The sequence below is a fragment of the Muscardinus avellanarius genome (assembly GCF_963383645.1).
Source record: "Muscardinus avellanarius genome assembly, chromosome: 5".
NCBI classification, from domain to species: domain Eukaryota; kingdom Metazoa; phylum Chordata; class Mammalia; order Rodentia; family Gliridae; genus Muscardinus; species Muscardinus avellanarius.
The window spans coordinates 90,737,310-90,763,199 of NC_137790.1; the positions used below are offsets into that span (position 1 = coordinate 90,737,310).

Below are 25,890 nucleotides of genomic sequence, written 5' to 3' on the forward strand. Positions count from 1 at the left end.
CTTTATATACCTTTTTCCAGAGTTCTTAGTAGTTTCCCTTAACAAGAATACCGGAGGAAGAAACCAAAAACAGACCCTATATCTTTACAGGTATTTTCTGTTTCCTAGAGACTTTCAGCTTTTATGTAGTTCAAGTTTGAATTACATGAATTAAATGAGCACAGTCATAATGAAATTTAGAATCTCAAAATTTTACAAAGCTGGGTAAACAGAGAAAACAAGTAGCAACTACACTGCTTTTCTAATTTTACTGGTGTCCAGAAAAGCTTGAACAACCTCTATGTTAGTTTAAGGATGGACTTGTTCAAGACTTTTTCTAGCACCTAGAATTGTCTGCCATGCAAAAAGTGCCCAGCATTTGTTGCCTAAGTGAATAAAATTAGGAGCAGAAAAATTTCTTCAGAGAAAGTATTTATGGGGGGAAAAGTATGCTTTTAACTATAACATAACTTTCAACACCCAATTATGGGGAGTTAAATGTGCAAATGCCAATATATTAGTTGTATATTAGTTTCTTCTCTTTCCAACCATTGCTTATACAGAAGAAATCTTAGTTTCTTTCATTTATCTATTTAAAGTACAAATGTGCATTCACATATATTAAACATCATTTTGACAGAATATCAAACACTTGAAGTACATAACAGCTATTAATTCCTTTCTATTTAAATGGTCATTTAAATATATAGCATCTATTAATAAAATACATACAGAATCTTTCCTCGCTGAGAGCTCTTTCGGGTACAACATGGCATATCCTTTATATAGCACCATGATGTTCCCTTTGAACTGAGCTTTCAATATGGCATACTCCTTTGACAACATCAGTTAATAAAATGTAAGTAAGGTTTTGTGCCTGTGAATAATAAGAATTTAATCAGTAGAGACGTCTGTCACATAAAAGCATTGTTGTATTTCTCAAGTGGTGGCCACTACTATTATGTTTAGTACGTCAAGGGCTTCAACATCATGTAATGGAGGTCACAGCCTTGCCCTATCTTTTAAATTAGATGTGAAATAGAAATATGAAATAGAGCCTGCTCCAAAATCAAAACCCCAAACATACTTCACAAGTATAATTATATGTAGAAATGAAAATATGACTACATATAAAAAGTAGTATTAAAGATTAAATATAATATTGATGGACCTATGGCAATTTTCACATAGCCCTTTGAAAAGCACCAAGTAGCTCTGTGTATTGTGTGTAACTTTTATCTTGTTAAAAAAACACACTAAAACATCTGAAAAGACTTATTATTCATCTCATGAAAAAGGAGAAAATGACAAGAGTAACCAATAATATAACCTGAGATACTAGATAACACTAAAAAGGCATTTACAGTCTCTCAAATACAATATTAATCACTAAGGTAAGCATTTTATTAGGGAAAAAACTCAGAAAAGAATATGGTACAACTTTAAGTGAATAGAAGTACTGATGGTAACAGCCACCTTCAAGAGAACATGTCAAAATAAATTCAATAACCCCTGGGGCAGGTTCAAAAGGGGCAATGAAGCAGAAAAATGGCTGTGCAAAAAACAATGGAGGTATATAGAACCTACTCAACTAATGTCAAGAAAATGGGTATATATGGAAAGCAGATTTTTTTTCTCATTTAAAAATAATTCTGGTTTTTAAAAAATTATTAGTTCTCCACAACTTAGTGAGACCCTGCTTCAAAATAGAGAATGAAAAAATAGGGCTGAGGAAGTAGGTGGAAGGTAGAATGCCCCTGGGTTCCATCCCTTGCATGACCAAAAAAAAAAGAAAAAAAAAAAGAGAAAAAAATAATTACTAAAGGTGTACACTGCATTAAAGAAAAATTTCTAATGAAGTAAAAATTTCAAAAATTCTGTAAAAGTAGTTTAACTCCCCTCTTGGTTCTGTGTAGTAAAAGCTGTAAACTGTGTTATAAGGTAAAAATATCATAAGACCCTCTTTGAACATCTTTTGGGAAACTCACTAGTCTAGGTACATAACAGAACTTCTTTCTTATAATGTATTTTAAAATATAATTATGAACGATATAACAAAGTTCCAATAAATATAACTGTTCATTGTAATCTTCTCATGTGGGGGTGAAATTACTACAAAATAGTAGCAGAGCACTATGTTAGAATTTTGGATCACATGCCATAATCAAGCAAGAATAAGTGAGAGGTGAAAGCATAGGTATTACATTAACATAGAAATGCTATTTATCAATTTCACTGTACCATAAAGACATGGTCATAGTAAAAGCTTAAATGAGAACTAACAAGTTCACCAGTAAAAGTTACCTGAGTTTTGAATGATACATGAATGATATCATACTCATCATTTTTAAAAATACAACATGAATCAAATATTAAAAATGTTTTATCAATAGATAAGAGTAGTGCTCCCCCATCCATTACTCCTTGCTCTCAGGGTCTTTCAATCTATAACACACAAAAAGTGGTAATATTAACATGGCACACTGGGCATCAACATCTGTGCCCACTTCAACTCTTCAGGCACAAGAGTGCACTGCTACTCTGATTACAGAGTATGATATCATTCATTTAAGAACACCCAGTGCACAGAAAGCTATTTCTATTTCCTAGTATCCCCTCAATAATGATATACATCTTGTGTAAATATATGAAGGAATGAATCCACATCACTTTCAAATGAATTTTAAATGTCATTTGTTAAAAAATGGCATTTTTTTTGCTATCCATAAAAGCAAGCTGTGATAAATCTAATTCAAGAAATAGATCTCAGAGCGTACAAAAATGCTAAGATTCTTCTGATCAACATAATTTAACGTTTGTAAGTTAGATCCTAACTTCTAATTAGACAATAAATACCATGTAAAAAAACTTAAAAATCACAACCAATTTCATTATAGACATAAGAAGCAGGGAGCAGAAATACAGCCTTTTGTGTGTAACCTTGAATGACTAGAAAATATACATGAAGAAGAAGAAGAGCAAAGACTTGACTTCACTAAATGCAAAGATTATTTTGTAAAGACAAAAAAGCATTTAAAAAAAAGCAGGAAATGGAATAGTAGTATAGGTATAATTGAAAGAAGAAAGTTATACAAACCAAGATAGAATACCATATACACACTCCTATTTACCACATTTTTAGAAAGATTATACAACAGAGTATTTTTGTTCATTGGATGAAAGTCTCTTCAAAGGTTCTTATTCTTCCTTTGTGAGTGAAAGAACCCCACCCCAAAGCCACAGAGTGAGATCTACCATCAAAGAATGCTAATAAATAGACCTCCTGCTTCAGTTGGCAAAACCAGCTGTTGATTTTTTGGGTATCTAGAGCTGCAGGTTCATCCTGTTCCAGTTTACAGGATACTCATCTGCAGCAAAGGCTACTTAGAGAAATGTCACACCTGCTGATATGGGCGGGACTACATCTTCCTATGACTCGTTCCAGCATTCTTCCAATAGATGCGTACGCTGTTTCTCCTGGGAAACAGCACATGGAGTCCAAGCACTTGATACTTGAATTTGTTTCAGTAAGCTGGAGGAGATGAAGCAGAAAAAAATTAGTTATTTATAGATTTGAACTTGCAAAAAAGAACTTAAAAAATACAACAAGCACTTTAAAACAAAAAGTAATGTATATAAATATACATTTTCTAACAATATGGGAATGCATGAAACACTTTAGTACAGTATAATAATAAAAAAGTGCCTAAAGTCTTGTTTCTAATGAGAAGTCTAGAAAAACAATTATATAATGCAAGTAGCTAGATATTAAGTCTGCAAAGATTTAAGATCTTAATAATTTACTATGATCAATCTGATTTATATCAACCACTTAGAAACTTAGTGAACTGTAATTCTTCTTGGAGTTTTTGCTTAGGTGAAATGCTCCTGTGATTACAATAATAAATGTCTAATAACTGTGAAGTGTGGAGTATGAATTATCTCGAAGACTAGGAAGGAACAACCAGGCAGGGCCCAGCCTTGATTTTCCCTAAGAATAACCATAGCAGCAAACACTTGGTATAGTGTTTATTATGTGCCAGGTAGAGGCATTATCTATATACTCCACAATTATCTTTGAAAAGAATTTCATTTACCTTTACCTTACTCAACTACTGAGTGCCATCTACTCCATAATCACTTATCTCGTCCTTAATTCTGAGTTAGTGGCACATGGATTAAGAGTTATCAAACAAGTTAGTAAGTACTGTTAAAAGTTTATTTTCTTAAATATGTAAGATTTATATTGATTCACCCATAAATAGCCCAGCAAGATAGATTAATTCCACACTAATAACAATTTTAATTGTGTTAAAATGAAGGGAAGAAATGGTATGACCACATAACTCAGTGAATCCCAACCCTGGTTTTGCTCATCAAGGACATGCCTAAATTTCCCAAGGGTTGTCATTTAAACAAACAAAACAAACTTATTTAAATTCACTTTACATATATAGTATCTGGCATAACAATTTTTTTTTAAAGTATAGAGGAATGAGAACAATATAAAAAGATCCAGTGGAGGGTTCACTTCCACAAAGGTTGGGAATCACCACATGGAGGCATGGCAACAGAAGGTGTTTGTGGGAACACTCACAATGGGCAGAGACACATGTGGTGGAATGTAAATAACCTGGCATTCTGAATTTAAGGAACCAGTGAGGTCCCGTGAGATCCATGCTGGAGGCACTCCTCCACCGAGCAGTGCGAGGCAGACGCGGCTCCTGTGCGGCAACTGCCCAGTTGTGCCAATGTCCTAGGATCTGCTAAGCACTGAGAAAGAGCCAAACCTTACATATCTTTCATTAAAATAGCCTTGGTTTAGGACTGTTTAGGCCACTATCTCTTAAACTCTGTTTTGTGAGATGTTTATAGACATTTCATAAAAAAGGTTTTATATCTAAGTTTGGGAAATACCAAATCAACAAAATTCTAAACAGAAATTTAAAGTAAAAGACTCAGTAAATCAGAATGCATGGCACCATGGGGGAAGCCTGATATATCATGGTTCTTCAACCTATTTTCCAGTAACTCCTGTGCCTTTACCAAGAAACAATCAATACCAGAAGCGCATTCATATTCAGAAGAATAGGCTGGGAAAAGCTAACTTAGGTAGCAGGATTTTATCAGTTTCTGTTTTGTCTTTGGGCCCTTAGGCTTGTTTCCCCCAATCGGAAACTCACCCTCTATAGGAACTGAGACTCCCATGCTCCCACATACTCAAAGTTGACAAAACAGGATGTCTCAGTGGCCTTGAAGGCCCTTTCTAACCTGACTCCAGGCTGCCTTTCCTGCTCTACTTCCCCTGCTCCTGTGCAGATTCCACACCAGCCAACTAGGCAGTGCTCCCTGTGTCTGGGCTATCACCAAGGAGGGTCAGAGTGCTGCCTCCTGCACCAAGGTTCGGTTTAAATCCCATCATCTCCAGGAAGCTTCCCTCACCTCTCCAGTTATGAGCAATCTCTTTCTCTCTGCATTCTACCATGACTCTTAGCATCACTCAAGTGGCACAAGCACTTCAATTCAACATCTACTTATTGAGCAAGGTACTGGCTGGTACCCACAGGAGACAGCAACCCCACCCTCAATCTAAATGAGACAATGGTTTAAAAAAAAGGGACCACAAGTCAGAAAAACATACTATCAGCAGTTATATTGAAAATGTGCCCTGTTATATACATATGCGCCAGTTACTAAGATGCTTCTCACAGATTATCTCATTGAAAGCTTACAGCAACCCTTTGGAATAGGCACTACAATCCTCTCCACTTTAGATGAAAACAGAGGTCAAGAATGTGTTTAGTGTCACTCACTCAAGCTGGACCTTGATTTTGATTAGACTCCAGAGTCCTAAACTCTTTACCAAGCTACTAGCCAACCTTATAACTATAGCATGTATGAAGCAGACTACTCAGGAAAGAAGGAAAGCCCAAACCCAGATGTTGGTTGTACTAGTGGGAGAGCATGAAAGATTTGATAAAAAAAGTAGCATCTGGAATATGACTGGAAGGATGGGTGGAATTTCAATAGCTGTAGATGGGAAAGGAAGGTTGATTAGAGAGAGAAAGGCAGAAGGATGGTGTGTATTCATCACAAGCTTAGCCAGGATAGAGGGGAGTCATTGTTACGATTGCCCCCTTGAAAAAAGATCACCATGATTCAAAGTGTGATCCCGGTGTCAATGCTGATCTGCAAACAATGTTTTTAGCCCATGAAGTATTCTGGTCTGTGAGAGTAAGTTTAGTAGTAATTTGACAGAACAGTTTTATAACTGTTGGATCTAATAATAAGTTAAAAATTGGGAATTATTTTTTCTATGTTTAATTTTCCTAGTAATATATTTTTAATTATATTCATAAACGTACTAGTTCATGATGGAAAATTAACAACAAGGAAACAAACTGGTCCTTCAACATGGAATTGGAGAGGGCAAGGATCTTGTCTGGTACTTCTTAGTTTAATACCAGGACCTTAGTTTAATACCAGTGTATTTGGTGCTCCACTAAGAGGCTCACTCATGAGGACATCCAGAAGACCACCATATTTGAGTGTCCTTATATGTGCAGACTACTGCTTAGGACTGAACTTGATCTTATGTATATTTAAAAAAATGGCTGCTTTGAAAATGTTCAATGCTGGCGAACTGTGTTTCCATAAAGGTATCTACAGAAAACACTGTACTGTCCTCTAGTAGATCTCCAAGATCTACTATGTTCCCACATCTAAACCACTGATCTCAATATTTAGGAAGCAGGAGCTCAGTCAGAGAATACCTAGCTATAGCTGACAATAAAATGGGGGGGGATGGAACAGAGCATTTAGCCTCATTCCATTCAAAGTAAAGAGAAGAAATCATTGTATTTCTTTTTTCCCCGCGTCTGGGGATGAAAGCCAGGGGCATTCAACCTCCGAGCTAAACCCCCTGCCCTATTTTTTATTCTTTTTTTTTTTTTTTTTTTTTTTTGGTGGTACTGGGGGTGGAACCCAGCAGCTTTCTACCTCCAGGCTATACTCCCAGATCTATTTTATACTTTATTTGGAAACAGGGTCTCACTAAGTTACCTAGAGCCTCACTAAATAGCTGAGGCTGGCTTCGAACCTGTGCGATCCTCTTGTCTCACCCTCCCAAGCGCAGAGATTACAAGTGTGTGCCACCACGCCCAGCTCTTATTCTTTATTTTGAAACAGGGTCTCACTAAGTTGTGGAGGGCCTCACTAAGTAGCTGAGGCTGTCTGAGAACCACAATCCTCTGGTCTCAGCCTCCCAAATACTGGGATTACAAGCGTGCACTACCATGCAAGGCAGGAATCACTGTATTTCAAAGAAAGATAAGTAAGATATTCAGAAATGGACATATGAAAAAGGTAAAGACCACAGAAAAGAAAGGAACCAAACCAAAATAACATATGAGCAGCAGTGAAGGGATTAGTAAAGTGGAAACAGAAACATCAGGTAGGTTCTCCCATGGCATGCCCCAAGCATGAGAACTGAGCAGATGAATCCCCGGGACAGTCCAGCGCAGTACTACCTAGTGCACGCAACAACTGTCCTGCTGGCTGCAAGCCTCAGCTAGCAGGTGCCTACTGTCCTCCCTTCTGTGCTGGCCTTCAGCAAATTCATATGCTGAGCTGACTGAACCCTTATCTTCTTCCATCTAGAAGGACAGAAAAGCAATAAGTCTCATATTACAGAATGACAGTCTCAACATACTAGTTTAGAATCAAAGCATTAAGTTGGGCCCACAGAATGTGAAGCACAAATGAATGTTCATATAACAGCACATTTACTGTCACAAAATGGGGCTAACAGAAGCTTCTTAAAGGGAACACAACAAAGCACACACAGCCATGATTTTCCAGTGCACAAAGCTCTTACTAAACATAGAGCCTAGTTAAAGCCAAGTTTTCTTTAATAGAATAATTTCTTCTATAAACTTCATTACTATTAAGATTTAGGATTCTTACTGCAAAGGTGTGTCTAATTTCTCCTCTCAGACTTCTACTTTAGAAGATTTCCCTAATTGAACTTCAGCAGAGCAGAAAGGGTCATGTGACCTTACAAATGTTACACATGTGAAAAAGGGGCTTGCCTTGATTTACTTGTTAACAAAATTAAATTTTTTAGTTTCAAGTATCTTTTTAGTGAGGGTCAACTATTTTATATGAATTTTAGCTTTTTATCATTATAAGAAAATATCCATCATAAATAAAAGACAAGTTTTGTCCCATTTCTATGTGTTTTCCCAGTCTTAGGATTGACCAAAAACTACTTTTTTTTTTTTTTTTTTAAATACTATGGTATAAAAAAAAAAGCAGTAGAGTTACTTGGTCTCAGGAGTATAGTTAATATGAAGAAAGCTTAATAACCTAATACAAGTGAGAGAAAAATAATGAAAATAAGCTCTTCTAGTCAAAAGAAAATTGCAAATAGTTGGTAGTTTCTTAAAAAGTACTAACCTGATTAAAAGATTCAAAAGCTCTTTAAGATACTTGATTTCTACACATAATCTTCCTTTTTGTTACCAAGAGTAAATAGTTAAGCTATCATGTGGAATACTGTTCAGTGCAGTAAAAAAAAAAATCTCAAAGTTCACATGGCTCAACATCAGATATGTAACTGGACACTGTTCTCCATGCAGTTATGAACAAATGCCCAGCTAGTACCACTCACTGCTTATGTAACTTTTTCTGCCTGGCCTTTGGCTGATCATAGTTTCTTCCTTTGCTTTTCTTTCCTTCTATGAGCAAGTTAGTAGACCACAGTATATAAAAACGATACTTGTCAGTTGAAGACCTTGGCAGTCCCCTACTCCCTTGGAAGTATGCTTGGTTAGGACCACTGAGAGTAGCAACAAATGTGGCACCAGCACTCAGGCTGGCCACTGGCCAAATAGCGCTCTATTCCTGTTTTACTACCTGATCTGGAAGTGCCTGGCAATCCTGCTTTCATTGTGATCTTTCACAGATGAATGTTATGCTTACTAATTTACTGCAGTGTTGGAGAACTTGGAATCTCTTTGACTTATAATATCCTTTCATCATTCTTTTTTTTTTTTTTTTTGTGGTACTGGGGTTCCTGGAAGCCCTTCTACCTCCGGGCTACACTCCCAGACCTATTTTTTACATTTTCATTTTGGAAACAGGGTCTCCTAAACCAGCGCACGCAGCTGGCTTCGAACCTGCGCGATCCTCCTGTCTCTGCCTCCCAAGCGCGGGGATTACAAGCGTGCGCCACCACGCCCGGCATTTTTTTTTTTTTTTTGGTGGTACTGGGGTTCCTGGAAGCCCTTCTACCTCCGGGCTACACTCCCAGACCTATTTTATATTTTTGAAACAGGGTCTCTTACGCCAGCACGGCTGGCTTCGAACCTGCGCGATCCTCCTGTCTCCGCCTCCCAAGCGCGGGGATTACAAGCGTGCGCCAACATGCCCGGCCCTTTCCTCATTCTTTTTAGGTCTAGTATCACTCAGAAGAGTGGCTTGATTTATGCCAACATAGTATGTGAAGATGAAGCTTCATAAGAATTTGATTATTCACAATGCAAAAAGTATCTTCACTTGACAAAAGAACTGGCCAAAGTGTTCTTTTAATAAGTGAGCTTTTGTTATTGTCTTCAATAGATACTGAAAAATTGACAGCTGTTTTCAGAAAATCATCTAGATAAAACTGTGATATACATAGTTGGCTCAACCAAAAGTAAAAGCAAACCTTCCCATTTGTTTTGATCGTACTCCTTAGTTGACACATGAAATTTAGTTTTAGCACTTAAATATCCACCTGTATATTCATCTAACATTATTATGCCTTTGTAATTCAAAATAAAATATTATAAAAATCTTAAAATAATAAAAATCCCCAAAGGTTTGTTAAAACTTTAAAACAGTGCAAAACGTAAAAGGTTAAGTAACGCTTTGTCAAAGCCACTCATTGGTCAAGTAAATGTAGACAGATGAGAAACCATATGACACTAATAGGGCAAGAAATTGAAAAGTGCTAAAATTAAAAAAGGATTTCAGGTATATCACTTGTACTTTTTTTATTTTCTGCGGTACTGGAGATGGAACCCAGGGGCATTCAATCTTAGAACTACACTCCCCCAGCCCTATTTTTTTATTCTTAATTTTGAAACAGAGTCTCATTGAGCTGCACACTAAGTAGTAACTGAGGCTGTCTTCGAACCGCGATCCTCCTGTCATGGCCTCCCAAATGCTGGGATTACAAGCATGCGCCACCACGCCCATCTTATATTACTTTTTCTTTTAAAAAAAATTAAGTGACTCAGAGGTCGAATGCCCCTGGGTTCCATCCCCAAACCCGCAAAAAAAAAAAAAAAGTGAAATTAAACAATACATTATTTTAATGTTATTTTATCTAAGCTTTATTTCCTGCTGTCAAGACATCTCTAGATTACTGGTTATTTTTTTTGTGGAAAATGACAGAATTGATATATAAAGCATATAAAAATATTGTACAGTTTATAGGTTCACTAAATATTAGCAAGGATATGAAATGCTTAGGAAGCCATTGCAGTATACAACACAAATACACACATGTATTTATAACACAGATTAAGGCAAAATAAAAAATGGGAAACTCTCACTTCCAAGTAACTACAACATAAAAGTTTAAATTTTATGATAAATTTCTGTAGCTTTAGTTATTCAACATGCAGGAGCATTCTTAAATATAAATAGTATGACAAGCAGAAGCATTAAAATTGTGCTAGAAAAGACAGTTAAGGTATAAAAATATATAACAAGATACAGATCTCTGTCCTGTTACCATGTTGAATTTTCATCTGAATTTTTTTCTCAAAGTTTAAATGGACTTTTTTTTAGGTTTTAGCATACATATGAATAAAGGTCAAATTAGTCAGAGACAGAGCTGTGCTAACAGAAATGCCTCACTCTTTATTCATGCCTCTGCCTATCTTTTGGATATTGTTTAATTGACCTTTAGCATGCAGAAGAGTTAATGAGGTTCTACTCCTCCTACTCTACCTAAGTTTGCTCAGCTGATTCCTTGCCCTCGACAAAGGCTGCAGAGCGATGAACTCGTCACTTAAAGCGACTGTGTTGGAGTACATCTACAAGTGGACAGAAAAGGGATGGGACACACAACAAGTCAGTGAGCTGTAATCATTACCTATGAGACAGACACAGGACAAGCTTGTAAATACTGAACATCTTTTCCCACAAGAGTAGGAAATATACAAGGTACACATACATGACTGACATTTGTAGTGTGTTGGCTTTGCCATCAAGAAATTTATTCTTCACTCGTAACACCAAACTTATATTCTGCAGGAAAACAAAGCTCAGAATAAATGCTGAGAGTTCTTTTGATATGACTTTTCTTGCTACACTTGGTAAACAAGGAAGTAGCTGATAATTTTCTAAGCATTTCTCCATAATTTGAAACCAGAAGTGATTGTAAATGGCTGAATAATAATTGTTGTCTATAGCAAAGGAATAACAACATATAATGGATTTGGATGACCATATACTGTTTCAGGATAAAAAAAAAAAAAGCCTCCAGCAGGCTAGGATAGCCCTGAATGGAAACAGAGATTACTTTCTTGAAAGAGACCACCTCAGTTATTTGGAAACTAATTTTGTGAGCCAAAAATGGATATTATATTGGCCTTCACAGAGCGATAAAATGTTATATTTACTGCTTATGTTATTTTTAGTGTCAATTTTAACTTATATAAAAAGTACTATTAACCTATTTCTTGTTTAAGGGCCTACCTTAAGGTACCAAATATTTCCCATGTAATCCTTTAATAAGAAGCTATAGAAAAGGTAGTAAGAACTAATATTATCACTTTTTATATCAGTAAAAATATTTATGAAATTATATTATGAATTATAGATTGTACGTGCTTTGCTTACCATAGAATTTCTAAGAATAAATGTAAATAAATGATTATTTACTTTTATAAAGAAATGCATTTTAAAGTAATGCCAATCTCATATTTTTGTAAAATATAACATTATATAGCTAAAAAGGAGAAATTGTTCTCCATAAAGGCCTAGAAAAGTGTAACAGACAATGTATTTAAACATAATACTCTTTTACTATAAACAGTGCCACAGGCAAACTTGTCTGAGATTTAAGCACTATACTGCAAAGTGGAAGCCTGTCCATCCATACAGATAGGAATACATGCACGGACAGAAGGACAGAGAAATCAGGCGACATCATCTTCTCAGCCCCACTCAGAGGCCAGTATCACACAAAATATGAGTTTAAGACAACAGCTCTTCTACTGAGGATCAATTATATAATAGGTACAGACACTATTAGACACTTCATGTTGTTCATCATATCTTACAATCACGAATGGTAATAATTATTATTCTGACTTTACAGAGGAGGAATTAGAGGCCTAGAAAAGTGACTTGATCAAGGACATATAGCTCATAAATGGTTGAAACAATATTTAAATAGTTTATCATGCTTCACAGGCCTATGCTGCTTCAATGGTATAAAAATGTATATGGGTTAGGATTAAACTACCAAAGCAAGTAAACACTAAAGAAATGTCGATATGACCAACTGAAATTAAAACCAATGACCTGGTTAAGAAGCCTAACTTAAAATTCTGAATACTTAGGGAGTACTTTTGTATTTGTAGGGTAAGTATACATTTCCAAACTTTGCTTGATATGAAGAAAAAAAAAAAGGAATTGAGCTAAATAATTAATAAACTAGCTCCTTCCTTCTTTCTTCCCTTCTTTTTTCCCTTTTTTTAAAAACTAGGGATTGAACCCCAGAGCACTCTATCATTGAGCTACACTCCAATCCTTTATTTTACTTTCTTTTTAGCATGCTGTTAACATTTGCTTAGTTTAATATTTATTAATAAATATTTAGTGAAAAAATATAATTTATAAAAACCCATTCTGTAAAAATTATTTAGGTTAAAGAATTTACTTCATATTCTTTTGTTAAAACAATAAAACCTGAAAAATATTACTCAAATTCTAATGTTTCTAAAGACAAGGCTATATATCTTAGTAAGGTATCTGATATACTGTGATAATGTTATTTAATATAGTTATTATTATTATCAGGATATAACTTGATAGTTTGATATTTAACTTCCTAGAGTTTTACTAATAATACAAGGTAGCTTTAAAAATCTTATTTATCAGTACTCATATTATTAATAGAAATAATAAGAAACAACTTTTAAAAAATCACATTTAACAGTGTTTATATTATAAATACTTGTTACAGGAATTAGTAACTTCCTGTTTTCTAACATAAACAATTATAATCATAGTTACTCATCACTAAAGCTCCTAACTAAAAAGACATCAAATACAAAATGGGCTTGCCTGTGCCTTTTCAGTACTTGTAGGATGGAGGTGTCGGTCAAATACTTTCTTCACAACATCAAGAAAGAGACAAGCCACAACCATAAGGATTATGGCAAACCAAACAGAACCACTTGATAGGAGCTGAATAAATACAAAATACATATTCTGGGAGCCCAAAAATGGCCTGCAAAGAAAGACAGTGGACTTAAAAGTGAACACTGAACAAATTAATTCAATTAAGACATCATAGAAACATTCTATATTCAAAAGGAACAATTTAAATAGCATTCTGGAGCCGGGCCTGGTAGCCGACACTTGTAATCCCAGAATTCGGGAGGTGGAGACTGAAGGATCTTGGTTTGCGGACAGCCTCAGCTACTTAGCAAGGCCCTTTGCAACTCCGTGAGACCCTGTTTCAAAAATAAAAAGACTACAGCCGGGTGTGGTGGAACACTCTTGTAATCCCTGCATTTGGGAGGCTTAGACAGGAGGATCATGTTTTGCAGACAGCCTCGGCTACTTAGTGAGGCCCTTTGCAACTCAGTGAGACCCGGTTTCAAAATAAAGAATAAGAGCTGGGTGTGGTGGCTCATGCTTGTAATCCCAGCATTCGGAGGCTGAGACCAGAGGATCGTGGTTCGCGGACAGCCTCAGCTACTCAGTGAGACCCGGTTTCAAAATAAAGAATAAAAAATAGGGCAGGGGGTGTAGCTTGGAGGTCGAATGCCCCTGGGTTCCATCCTCAGACCCACAAAAAAAAAAAAAAAAAAAATAAGAAAGAAAGAGAGAAAGAAAGAGAGAAAGAATAAAAAGAGGGCTGGGGGTGTAGCTTGAAGGTAGAATGCCTCTGGGTTCCACCCCCAGTACCACAAAATAAATAAATAAATAAAAAAGACTAAAAATAGGGCTGGGGTGTAGTTCTGAGGTACAATGCCCCTGAATTCCATACCCGGTACCATAAAAAACCACACACACACACACACACACACACACACACACACACAAATAAATAGCATTCTGGGAAAATATGATTAAATCTGTAATTTATTAGTTAGATAACTTAATTATATTACTAATAAAAGAGACTATTAAATGAAATAATTATTTTTTATAACAATACAGTTTTTGCTAATAATAAAGTGGCAAGCAGCTGACTAGATAATCCTATCTTAGTGGTAGGAAAGCAAAAGAATAATGTATATATTATTAGTATAAAGAACTAACTAATTGTGAAGACAAATGGGGTTTAAATCTTGGACCTCTTTCTTTTTTTTTTTTTTGGTGGTACTGGGGTTCCTGGAAGCCCTTCTTCCTCCAGGCTACACTCCCAGACCTATTTTATATTTTTGAAACAGGGTCTCTTACGCCAGCACGGCTGGCTTCGAACCTGCGCGATCCTCCTGTCTCCGCCTCCCAAGCGCGGGGATTACAAGCGTGCGCCAACACGCCCGGCCTTCTTCTTTTTTTTTTTTTTAACCTTGTGACCCTGGGGCTCATTTTCCACACACAGGAAAAATGAGGATAATAAGATTACTGTGATCAATCAATGCATTTTGTCTAGAACACAGTATGTATTTAAGAGATATTAAGTTTCTCTTTTATTCCTTATCAGTAAGATCAACAGAAAGAAATGAACTTATCGTCAGGATAGGGTCTCAAAACTATTCTATACAGAATTTGCACATGACATATAACTAATCACAATAAATGTTTATTATAATTAATAAAACACAAGAAAGCTACTCACCAGAGAATCCCACCATAAAACAATGAAAATATAAAATAAAATACAATAGATCCCCATGTAACTAGATGGTTGATCCAAGTCCAAAAACGAGTTTCCAAAGCCATCTAAAAAAAAAAATAAATAAAAAGCCTTAGAAATATAAAGTAATAAAGCTTTATTTTAACCTCCTGGATAAAATTCAAGGGATAGAACACATTAGTTCCAAGTGTATAATGTCTCATAGCATATTTCTCAGAAGATAAATATTAATGAAAGAGTCCTAGGAGAAAGTTGCATAATTCCAAGTTTACTTTTCTTCTGTGAGGAAACGGCATTTAAATTTCATGTGATGACTATCTCAATTCCATGGCCTAAAAGAAACTGTGTTGTTTCATATTACGTATAGAGATGCACAATTTCAATAATTTTTATTTGTCCGTAAAAGTAGGTTGAAGCTTTCTGAAATAGTGAACTTAAAAGAGAATCTTGAAAAAATTTTTAATGAATTATTAAAATAGCACTCAATGAACTTACCTGCTGCTGAAAAAAGAAAATGTCTATCTATGGCTAAAGAAATAAATAACTACTAACTAAACTGACAAAGTATGTCCATATTTCGATTTTAGTATCATACCTTTACTGTGACAGTAATAACCATGACTGTGAAGACCAAAGTGCCAAAAGTCCAGTTTCCAAACATCTAAAAAGAAAGAATAAACTATTATATATGCGTTAACATTTTATATCAAATGAAAGGTAAAAAGTAATTTTATTCTCTGTGAAAAGCCACTTGAATCTAAGTCAGTTACATATGGACTCAGTGATTATACCAAAGTTGAAAGAGTAGGAGAAGAACCATCATAAGGTGCTGTGCTTATTGGCAGCTTGCACAATGATCCTTTGGATAATATCATCAGGCTGGGAACCAAAAGATAGGTTTAGAGTTGAATAGCACAGACTGTTAGAATGATATAGTTTTGGTGACTGTGTTATTCCTGTGTACTGTGAAAACGATAACAAAACCCTTTTCAACCACAATTATTTTCTGAAAACTTTCCAGTCAGAAGTTACAATAGATCACTTTGTCGCAGCATTTCTGGACACAACATATGTAGAGCAGGAAAAAAGTTAAACAAAATTAGGATCTGAAGCCAGGTGTGGTGGCACACACTTGTAATCCCAGCGCTAGGAAGGTTGAGACAGGAGGATCGCACAGGTTCGAAGCCAGCCTCGGCTATTTAGTGAGCCTCTCAGCAACTTAGTGAGACCCTGTTTCCAAATAAAGCATAAAATAGGTCTGGGAGTATAGCCCAGAGGAAAAAAAAAAGTCCCTGGGTTCCACCCCTAGTACCACACATACACACAAAAAAAGAATAATAATAATAAATTACTTAAATTTTCTCTTATATCTTCTGTAAAGTGAGGAAAAATCTCAGAGGTTTCTGTAAGAATTAGAGTATATGAAGGACAGGGAATCTGGTATATATCAAGCAAGAAATGAATATATTATTAACAATGAAATATCAATTGTTTTTTTTTTATTTGAGGGTACTTTGGGAGGCAAAGAGTGCAAAAGTCATATTGGAGCCATGCTTATTTCTCTACTTTTATCATCAATAATGACCCAGAAATACTGAAAATCAGTGGGTTTCAACTCAACTCTTAAAGGATTGCTGGTCTCCTCTTTCAAGGATATAGGGACAAATACTTATGACACAGCTGGGGACCTAGGGTTGGAAGTAGTAAAAACTACAAATCTATTCTTCAGTATGTAGTTTTAATGGGTTTAGAATTAAAGCATTTTATGTGGCTTCTTCTTTAGAAACAGGATTTAGGGATTCCTTTTGCCTTCGTCCCACTGGAAGCCCCAGGAGAGGAGATGGAAACATAATCACAAGGATTGTGTGGGTGTGGGTGTGGGAGATAAACTTCAACTGTAATCTGACAGTGAAGGCTGTAGTCTTTTTCCATTGTGATGTCTCCTTGAGCTGCTGGTGATGGGATGGCAGAGGGCATTTGAGAACAGAGCTAAACCTGCATTTGCCTTGGGTTAAATGGGACATGGTTATACAACTCACAATCAGTTTCACACGTGCTGATTAAGTTTGTACAGTCTGTATTTATAACTATGTGCTTTCTTTTTCTTAAAGATGCTCTGATAAAATGTGTCCTTTACTAAACCTGGATCTATTCCTGCTAAGGGGAAGACATGCTCAAAATACTTTCTATCACAGTCGGTTTGCTTTCTGGACCACTTCCTAGGTGAAAGAGATGAGTACACCTAGTACAAAGACAAAAAAGAACTGATGGCCCAGGACTAAGCCCCAGGTCACTGATCCATTTTAGAGCAATGGGTCTCAAGTGGGGTAATCTTGCCTCCCAGGGAACAACTGGCTGAATCTGGAGACATTTCTGGTTCTCATAATGAGGAGTGTATATGTATTATTGGTATTTAGTGGCTAAAAACTATACATGTTGCTAAACATCCTTCAATTCATAGAATAAGGCCCCATAATAAAAAAATCAGCTGTCTCAAAATGCTATCAGTGCAGAGAACAAGAAACTCTGATTTTGAGGGTGGGAAGAGAAGACTGAAAAGGAATAGTAAAAAAAAAAAATATTGGAAGCTGACAAAAGACAATGTGGCAGGAAGAGAGGCTTCATAAATGGTCAGTTTTATAAGGTCTCAGACACGCTCTTTAAGAATATAGAAGTTGTGGTGAACACTTGTCAGGAGTGTTGGGGTTCAAACCCACTCAAATGCATTCAAGGGAAAATAGGAGGCCAGGAAGCAGAACAGAAAATTTCTTCAAGTTTTGCTCTAAACAGACATAGGAAATTGTAGCTAGGGCAGGAGGTTGTGGGCCAAGCAATATGTCTTCAAGTAGAAGGGAGATGTTAGAGCATATTTATATGGTGAAGGGTTGAAAGGATAAATAACTGACAATGAAAGGAAAAGAGAGGACAAATGCAGGAGAAAAGTCCTGGTTTAAGCAAGAAGCAGTTTAAGACTAAACAAAAGAGGAAAGATTTTTCTTTATCAGGCCCAACTCATACATACATGCATCTATACAAAAATTAGCTTTTTAGAGTAAGCCAATTGTTCAGCTCCAGTGAAAACTCCCTCTTATTTACAGACTCATTATAACATATGATGTATGACAGAGTATTGGGTGATACCATATATATTTTTATTTTAATCTATCACTATATCTAATTTTGTATTAAGTACCTGAAATAGTGTTAGTGTTTTAACTATTTCTCATGAATAAATGAACACACCAAGATATTTTATAGTGAACTAGACAAAGATATTTTACCATATCATCTTTTACTTAAAAATCTATACCTACCCAGGCGTGGTGGTACACGCATGTAATCCCAGCATTTGGGAAGCTGAGACAGGAGGATTGCAGTTTGTGGCCAGCTTCAGCTACTCAGTGAGGCACTTTGCAACTCAATGGGACCCTGTTTCCAAATAAAAAATAAAAAAATAAGGCTGGGCGTGTAACTCAGAGGAAGAATGCCCTTGGGTTCCATCCTTAGCACCAAAAACCAAAAACAAAAAACTATACTTATGCTTCATAAAAATTAAACTGGTAATTATAATAATTGAATCTTTTGAGATAAAATAGAGTCTGCCTTTGCAGTGGGATATGATACTGTATAATGTATTTCTAGTCTTCACAGAGCTCTTATCATCTGATAGGTCTGAATAGCTGATGACATGTATAGAATGAAAGAAATTGAGTAAGGATAGGAAATAAGGTGAAGAAATTGTTAAAAATTCAAAAAAGTAGTAAATACTATGAAAAGGTTTAGTTTTCTTTCTCTTAAAATAACAACCTAAAATTTCATCTCTATGGTTTACCTCATATTACTCATTACTCATTATTTATCTCTAACTAAACTTGCAAATAGTCCTGGCCTACAAAGCTTTATAAAAGAGTGAGTACTTTTACTTCCCTCCTTTTCATTTAATTTTTAATGCGAAAGAACAATGTATAATACATTTTTTTAGAATGCTACTGAGGGTCTGACAATTCCAAAATCTCTAGTGGAGAAGTTGCAACTGGAATTAAACCACTCTAATAGCTTTTTACTTTTTCTTCTCATCCTGTATTTAAAAATTCTAATTGTTTTGTTTTTTAAAACTGAGTATAAGGCTGGGAATGGTGGCGCATGCTTGTAATCCCTGCACTTGGGAGGCGGAGACAGGAGGATTGTGCAGGTTCAAAGCCAGCCTTGATGGCTTAAGAGACCCTGTTTCTTAATAAAAATATAAAATAGTCTGGGAGTGTAGCCTGGAGGTAGAAGGGTTTCCAGGAACCCCAGTACCATCAAAAAAAAAAAAAAAAAAAAAAAGAACTGAACTTAGTATGTATCCATTATGAGGGGAAAAAACCACCACTGGTACACATTTTCCTTTGAATTTCTAGACACAAATCTCTTATTTAGGGGAGAAGCTCATTTAAAAAGTAGCAAGCTAATTTATACTTTCCATATCCAATCAACAAAAATGACTGGAGTAGTTATCAGTGTCTGGGCACCTGAACGAAAAAGAACTCTTTTAATCTTTATTCTCTTTTTTTTCTTCTAAATCCTTTGATTGAAACCACCAGAGAAGCAGAATGTGGTGAAATGCTGGGGTGGAACTCGGCTACCTCTGACACTCACTGTTCTGATGGTTTCCTCCCTGCACCAGGTGGGTTTTCTACTCTCATCATAAGACAATACCCTCCTTCCAGGTTTCTTGGCTGTGTTCTTGTCCATCTTGTACACTCTGATGGCTGCACACTGCCTTTTTCAAGGCAGCCTGTGGAAGTCAGTTTTAACTGGAGAGAAATTCTTTCAATCTGATTTGTTTCTCACATTTTCTTGTTACTTTCTTTTCCTTATTTAAGTAGCCTTTTTCCTTATTCATAATGTGTGTGTGTCTGTGTGTTACTAGGAATTGAACCCAGTGGTTTGCTACCATTGAGCTACATCTCTATCCCTTTTTTAAATTTTTAAATATGATCTTGCTAAAATCTCATACTGTCCTCAAACTTGTCATTCTTTTGTCTCTACCTCCTAAGAGCTAGATTTACAGGAATGTGCCTGGCTTTCATAATTTTACATAGCTTCTTCTCAAAGGAAGTTTTCTTGCTAAGATCATAAAAAAACAAACAACATTCAAAAATATTTTGTGTAATGTAACATCATCAAAATAAGCATCTCCCAAAATAACTTATTCTGCATGGGATCAACAAAGGAGATAAATTCTTCTATTATATATATATATAAAAATAAAGCCTGGCATGGTGACACATACTTGTAATCCCAGCATTAGGGAGGCTGAGACAGGAGGATCCCAGTTTTCAGATAGCCTCACCTACTACTTAGTGAGGTCCTTTGCAACTCAGTGAATCCCCATTCAAAATAAAGAGTAAAAAAATAGGCCTGGGGTGTAGCTTGGAGGTAGAATGCCCCTGGGATCCATCTCAGTACCACACACACAGAAAAAAAAATCATTAATTTTTAGTCACCTAATTTACTATTTACTTACTTAGCCTTTTTTTTGGGGGGGGTACTGGGGATGGAACCCATTCTACCTTCGAGCTATACTTCCAGCCCATTTTATCTTTTTATTTTGAAACAGTCTAAGGGGTTGACAGTCTTGCTAAGATGCACAGTCAGGCCTTCTGCAATCATTCTGTCTCAGCCTTCCAAGTACTGAGATTACAGGCATATGCCACCATGCTTGACCTAAATTTTTTTTTTAACTGATTTCAGCTGGGCATGGTGGCACATACTTGTAATCCCAGCATTTGGCAGGTGGAGGAGATAGGAGGATCGCAGTTCAGTCAGTATCAGCTACTACTTAGTGAGGCCCTTTGCAACTCAGTGAGACCCTGTTTCAAAATAAAGAGTAAAGCTGAGCGTGGTGGCGCACACCCAGCGCTTGGGAGGCGGAGACAGGAGGATTGCGCTGGTTCGGAGGCAGCCTCGCTGGCTTAAGAGACCCTGTTTCCAAATTAAACTATATATATATAATAGGTCTGGGAGTGTAGCCCAGAGGTAGAAGGGCTTCCAGGAACCCCAGTATCACCAAATAAATAAATAAATAAATAAATAAATAAATAAATAAATAAATAGTAAAAAATAGGCTGGGTGTATAACTTGGCAGTAGAATGCCCCTGGGTTCCATCCCTAGTACGGCAAAACAAAACAAAACGGATTTCACTGGGTAAGTCAAATTAATAGAAACACAAAATAAAATGGTTTCCAGGGGCTGGGGGAGGGGCAGAACAGAAGGAAATGGGAGTTGTTTATTAAGTATAGAGTTTTAGTTTTGTGAGATAAAAATTAAAAAAAAATTTAAAGTTAAAAAAAGTCACTTCATAGAAATCAGTTTTACTACATGGTGTTTTATTCCTGGGGGATTTAAAAATTTTTTAGAAGTTATACCAAAATCTTTTCCAAATAAGCTGAATGTGTTGGCACAAACCAAATCAAAGCTTCTTGGAAGGCCTAGACAGGAGGATCCCAAATTTGAGGACAGAGTCAGCAAGTTAGTGAGACCCTGTCTCAAAGTAGAAAAGACCTATAGATATAACTCAGTGGTAAAGTATCTCTGAACTCAATCCCCATTTTCAAAAGTAAAAATAAAATAATTTAAAAGGGCTGGGAACATAGCTCAGTGATAAGAACTTTTGCCTAGCATGTGTGAAGCCCTGGGATCAATCTCTAGAACCATAAAAAAGAAATCCTCTCCCAAAACAGTGTTTTGTAATATAATTTTACCCTTTGTCAGAGTCTATTAATAAAAACATTATACTTTTCTTTGATAATCTTGCTTAAAATTTTAAGGTAGTATGTGAATAAAATCTATAATAACTATTATAAGTGTGTAGTGTTTTATAAAGTATTATTTAAAAATAATTTCAGCCGGGCGTGGTGGCGCACGCTTGTAATCCCCGCGCTTGGGAGGCAGAGACAGGAGGATCGCGCAGGTTCAAAGCCAGCCTTGCTGGCTTAGGAGACCCTGTTTCCAAATAAAAATGTAAAAATAGGTCTGGGAGTGTAGCCCGGAGGTAGAAGAGCTTCCAGGAACCCCAGTACCACCAAAAAAAAAAAAAAAAAAAAAAAAAAATTCAAAACACTGATTCTGTTCAGAGGACAGAAACAGGTTAGAAACTTGTTGGGTTCATTTTTTACTTTAATAATTAAAAGATTACCCAAACTATATAGTCATCAAATTTGTAATCTGTGACTTTTTGATAAATGTTTGTGGTGATGTTACTGTGTTGTAAACCAAGGGACAGTTTTTGACTGTGCTTATATTCAAACACTATGACTAAACTTGCACAGGTAGACAAATACTTGTGTAAATACTTGTGTTCTCTGACAACTTGTTAAGGACTAAGAGTAAAGGAGCATACTTTTTATGATGCACTTCAATCTGCCTATAGGAAAGTAGTTTTAGAGACACACAGAGAGGAACTCAGACGTGTTATATATGCTCTCCTGGTCTTCCCAAAAATCAGAGAAGAAACTGTTCAAGACTTACATTTTACATAGAAGAAGATTAAAAAGTTTGAGAGGATTATGTGAAGTATGAATAGTTATTGCCAAAGTAATGAAAAATTAAACCTAAAGGAGGAGAGAGGAGGGGGAAGACGGAAAATCTCTAAAACACACAATGTACTTAAACCTATCGAAGTCAACCACTAAGCCAAGCAAGAGAAGGAGGGATCGGGAGGGAACAGGGTAGGAATTGGGTAGGGGTTAAATCAGTGATGTGTACATGTATGTACACACAAGTTTTTTACCCCAATATGATGTAGGAATATAATGCACCAATAAAAAATTTTAAAAAATTAACAACAAAAAAGAAAAATTAAGAATGAATATATAAAAAGTTTCTTAAAAGCCAGGCGTGGTGGCGCACACTTGTAATCCCCGCGCTTGGGAGGCTGTGACAGGAGGATCGCACGGGTTTGAAGCCAGCCTCAGCTACTTAGTGAGGCTTTCAGCAACTTAGTGAGACCCTGTTTCCAAATAAAATATAAAAAAGGTCTGGGAGTATAGCTCGGAGGTAGAAAGCCTCTGGGTTCCACCCCCAGTACCACCAAAAAAAAAAAAAAGGTTTCTTAAAAGTTAGTTAACATATATATAAACATTCAAGATACAGGTTAAAAACATGTTAGGTTTGTTTGTTTGTTTATTTATTTATTTATTTATTTGCAGGTCTGGGGATGGAACCCAGGGGCATTTGACCTCCGAGCTATACCCCCTGCCCTATTTTTTATTCTTTATTTTGAAACAGTGTCTCACTAAGTTGCAGAGGGCCTCACTAAATAGCTGAGGCTGTGCAAGATCCTCCAGTCTCAGCCTCTGGAAAGCTGGGATTACAAGCATGCACCACCACGCCGGGCTCTAAGAGACATTTATATACACACATACTGCCTGAATTATTCTGCCCTTAACCCTAAAGTACTGCAACTCTTTGTCTGCTCCTCTCAGGATCATTTGTTTGCACTGACCTCATCTTTACCTCTTTTCTCTAGTACTTCCAATTTAAACATTTTTTTTTTCTTATCCTCCAGGCCTTCAATTGCTCATAGAGTTTTTGGGCATAAAGGAACATAACATAGAAAACAGGAAGCATTAAGATACCAGTGTTACCGGGTGTGGTGGCGCACGCTTGTAATCCCCGCGCTTGGGAGGCAGAGACAGGAGGATCACGCAGGTTCGAAGCCAGCCGCGTGCGCTGGCTTAGGAGACCCTGTTTCCAAATAAAAATATAAAATAGGTCTGGGAGTGTAGCCCGGAGGTAGAAGGACTTCCAGGAACCCCAGTGCCACAAAAAAAAAAAAAAAAAAAAAAAAAAAGATACCAGTGTTGAACAATGAGACATGGACTAAAGAAAAGTAAAAAAAGATTTTTAGCATCAGGATATGTAAGAGGGAATTGGAGCTGAAGGACAGGGGTCTGTGGGCTCATGATGATGAGAAAAGGGTTTTGAGGAAGAGATGCAAACACACTCTGAAGAAGAAACATTAGCAATGGCTTTGAACTAGAAATAAGGGAGCAAGGTGACTTTCACAGCTAACGAGAGTTTCTAGGAGAGGTAGATTAGGTGGAGTGGGCAGGACAGTGCATTTGAGTAAAATGATTTGACAGTAAAAATAAAAACTATTACTGTTAAGACTTACTGAGTACTTTTATATATTAGCCACTTTGATAAATGCTCTATGTATGTCATTTAATCCTCACAGAAAACATTTTTTTTGGGGGGGGTGTCTGGGGATGGAACCCAAGCTATAATCCCCTGACCTATTTTTTTTATTCTTTATTCTGGAACAGGGTCTCGCTAAGTTGCGAAGGGCCTCACAATAAGTAGCCAAAGCTACATTCTCCAGTCTCAGCCTCCCGAATGCTGGGATTAAAGAAAACTTTTAAGGTAGGGATACATCCTTCATTTTGCAGGCAAGAAATCAGAGTTAGACACTATTAGAGAGGTTAACTATTTAACTCCAATTCACTCAAATGATAACTACAGGTGCTAGGGTGTGAATTCCATTCTGAATAATTCTAATGTGTGATTCTTTTCCACTCTCCATAGTATAGGTTGCAGGGAGCTGTAGATCATGTTTTAGTGGTATATATCTTAATAGTAGAATTGGTAGGTAAAGGGAGCTTTAGGCTAATGATTTAAGGTTAAAAAGTTATAGCTTGAGTTTAAAACAAAAACAAAAAGAGAAATAAAAAAGGAAGGAAAAAGAAAAAAACACTTTTATGCTAAGGGCTAGCAATTTATCCTTCATTAAGGTTTTATCTTCTGTATAAAGAATGCTCAAGACTTTTTTTCCCCTCAGGTACTGGGGATGGAACCCAGAAAAATTCTACCTCTGAGCTACACCCGAGCCCTATTTTTTATTCTTTATTTTGAAACAGGTTCTCACTGAATTGCAAAGGGCCTAAGTAGTAGCTGAGGCTGTCTGCGAACTGTGATCCTCTTGTCTCAGCCTCCCAAATGCTGGGATTACAAACGTGCTCCACCATGCCCAGCTGCTCAAGACTTTTAAGTTTAAGAAGTCACTAAAAGCTAGACCTGGTTGTATATTCCTGTAGGCATAGCTACTTAAAAGATGAGGGCAGGAGTATTGTTTGAGCCCAGGAATTTGAGGCCAGCCTGAGCAACATACAAGTGAGACTCTGCTTAAAAAACAAACAAACAAACAAACAAACAAACAAACAAACACCAGCCAGGCGTGGTGGCGGACGCTTGTAATCCTTGTGCTTGGGAGGCTGAGACAGGAGGATTGCACAGGTTCAAAGCCAGCCTCAGCTATTTAGTGAGGCTCTCAGCAACTTAGTGAGACCCTGTTTCCAAATAAAATATTAAAAAAATAGGTCTGGTAGTATAGCCTGGGGTAGAAAAGCCCCTGGGTTCTACCCTCAGTACCACAAGCAAAAAAACAAAGAAACAAAAAATCAAAAAAACCCCACTAAAAACTAAAAACAAAAAAAATCTCAAATTAAGAGAATACTGTACTTAAATAATGACATGTATATTAGAGCATTATATAGCTATGAAAAGTGTTTTTGAAACAGTTTAGTAACATGAAGAATCATTTAGTAGCCAGGCATGTTGGTGTCCAATTAAAAACTGAGTACTTAGGAGGCAGAGACAGAAGGATTGCAGGTTCTAGGCTAGCAACTTAGATCGTCAACAACTTAGATCTTGTTTCAAAAAATAAAAATTAAGATGGCTGGGGGGGGGGAGATAAACACACACACCAAAAAAAAAAAAAGAAGAAGAATGAAAGGAGATATAAATTATGATGTTAACAAAAATATCAAAAATA

At 36.4% G+C, this 25,890-nt stretch overlaps 1 protein-coding gene and 1 pseudogene across 2 annotated transcripts in view; both read right to left on the reverse strand.

The window, feature by feature from the left end:
- LOC308263566 (G1/S-specific cyclin-E2-like) overlaps positions 1–17,050 on the reverse strand; it is a 38,913-nt pseudogene extending 21,863 nt beyond the window's left edge. The window contains exons 1-4 of the transcript in view: positions 16,883–17,050; positions 15,669–15,734; positions 13,327–13,449; positions 11,007–11,066 (exon numbers count right to left, since the gene is read on the reverse strand). The product of the transcript in view is annotated as a G1/S-specific cyclin-E2-like (transcript). The remainder of the gene's footprint in view (positions 1–11,006; positions 11,067–13,326; positions 13,450–15,668; positions 15,735–16,882) is intronic.
- Positions 17,051–17,120: 70 nt separating this feature from the next.
- Positions 17,121–25,890, reverse strand: part of ATP11B (ATPase phospholipid transporting 11B (putative)) — a gene marked incomplete at both ends in the record, with an annotated part of 95,945 nt that continues 87,175 nt past the window's right edge. The window contains one exon of the mRNA XM_080696564.1: positions 17,121–17,292. Within this exon, the coding sequence (XP_080552690.1) occupies positions 17,121–17,292 (172 nt within the window). The remainder of the gene's footprint in view (positions 17,293–25,890) is intronic.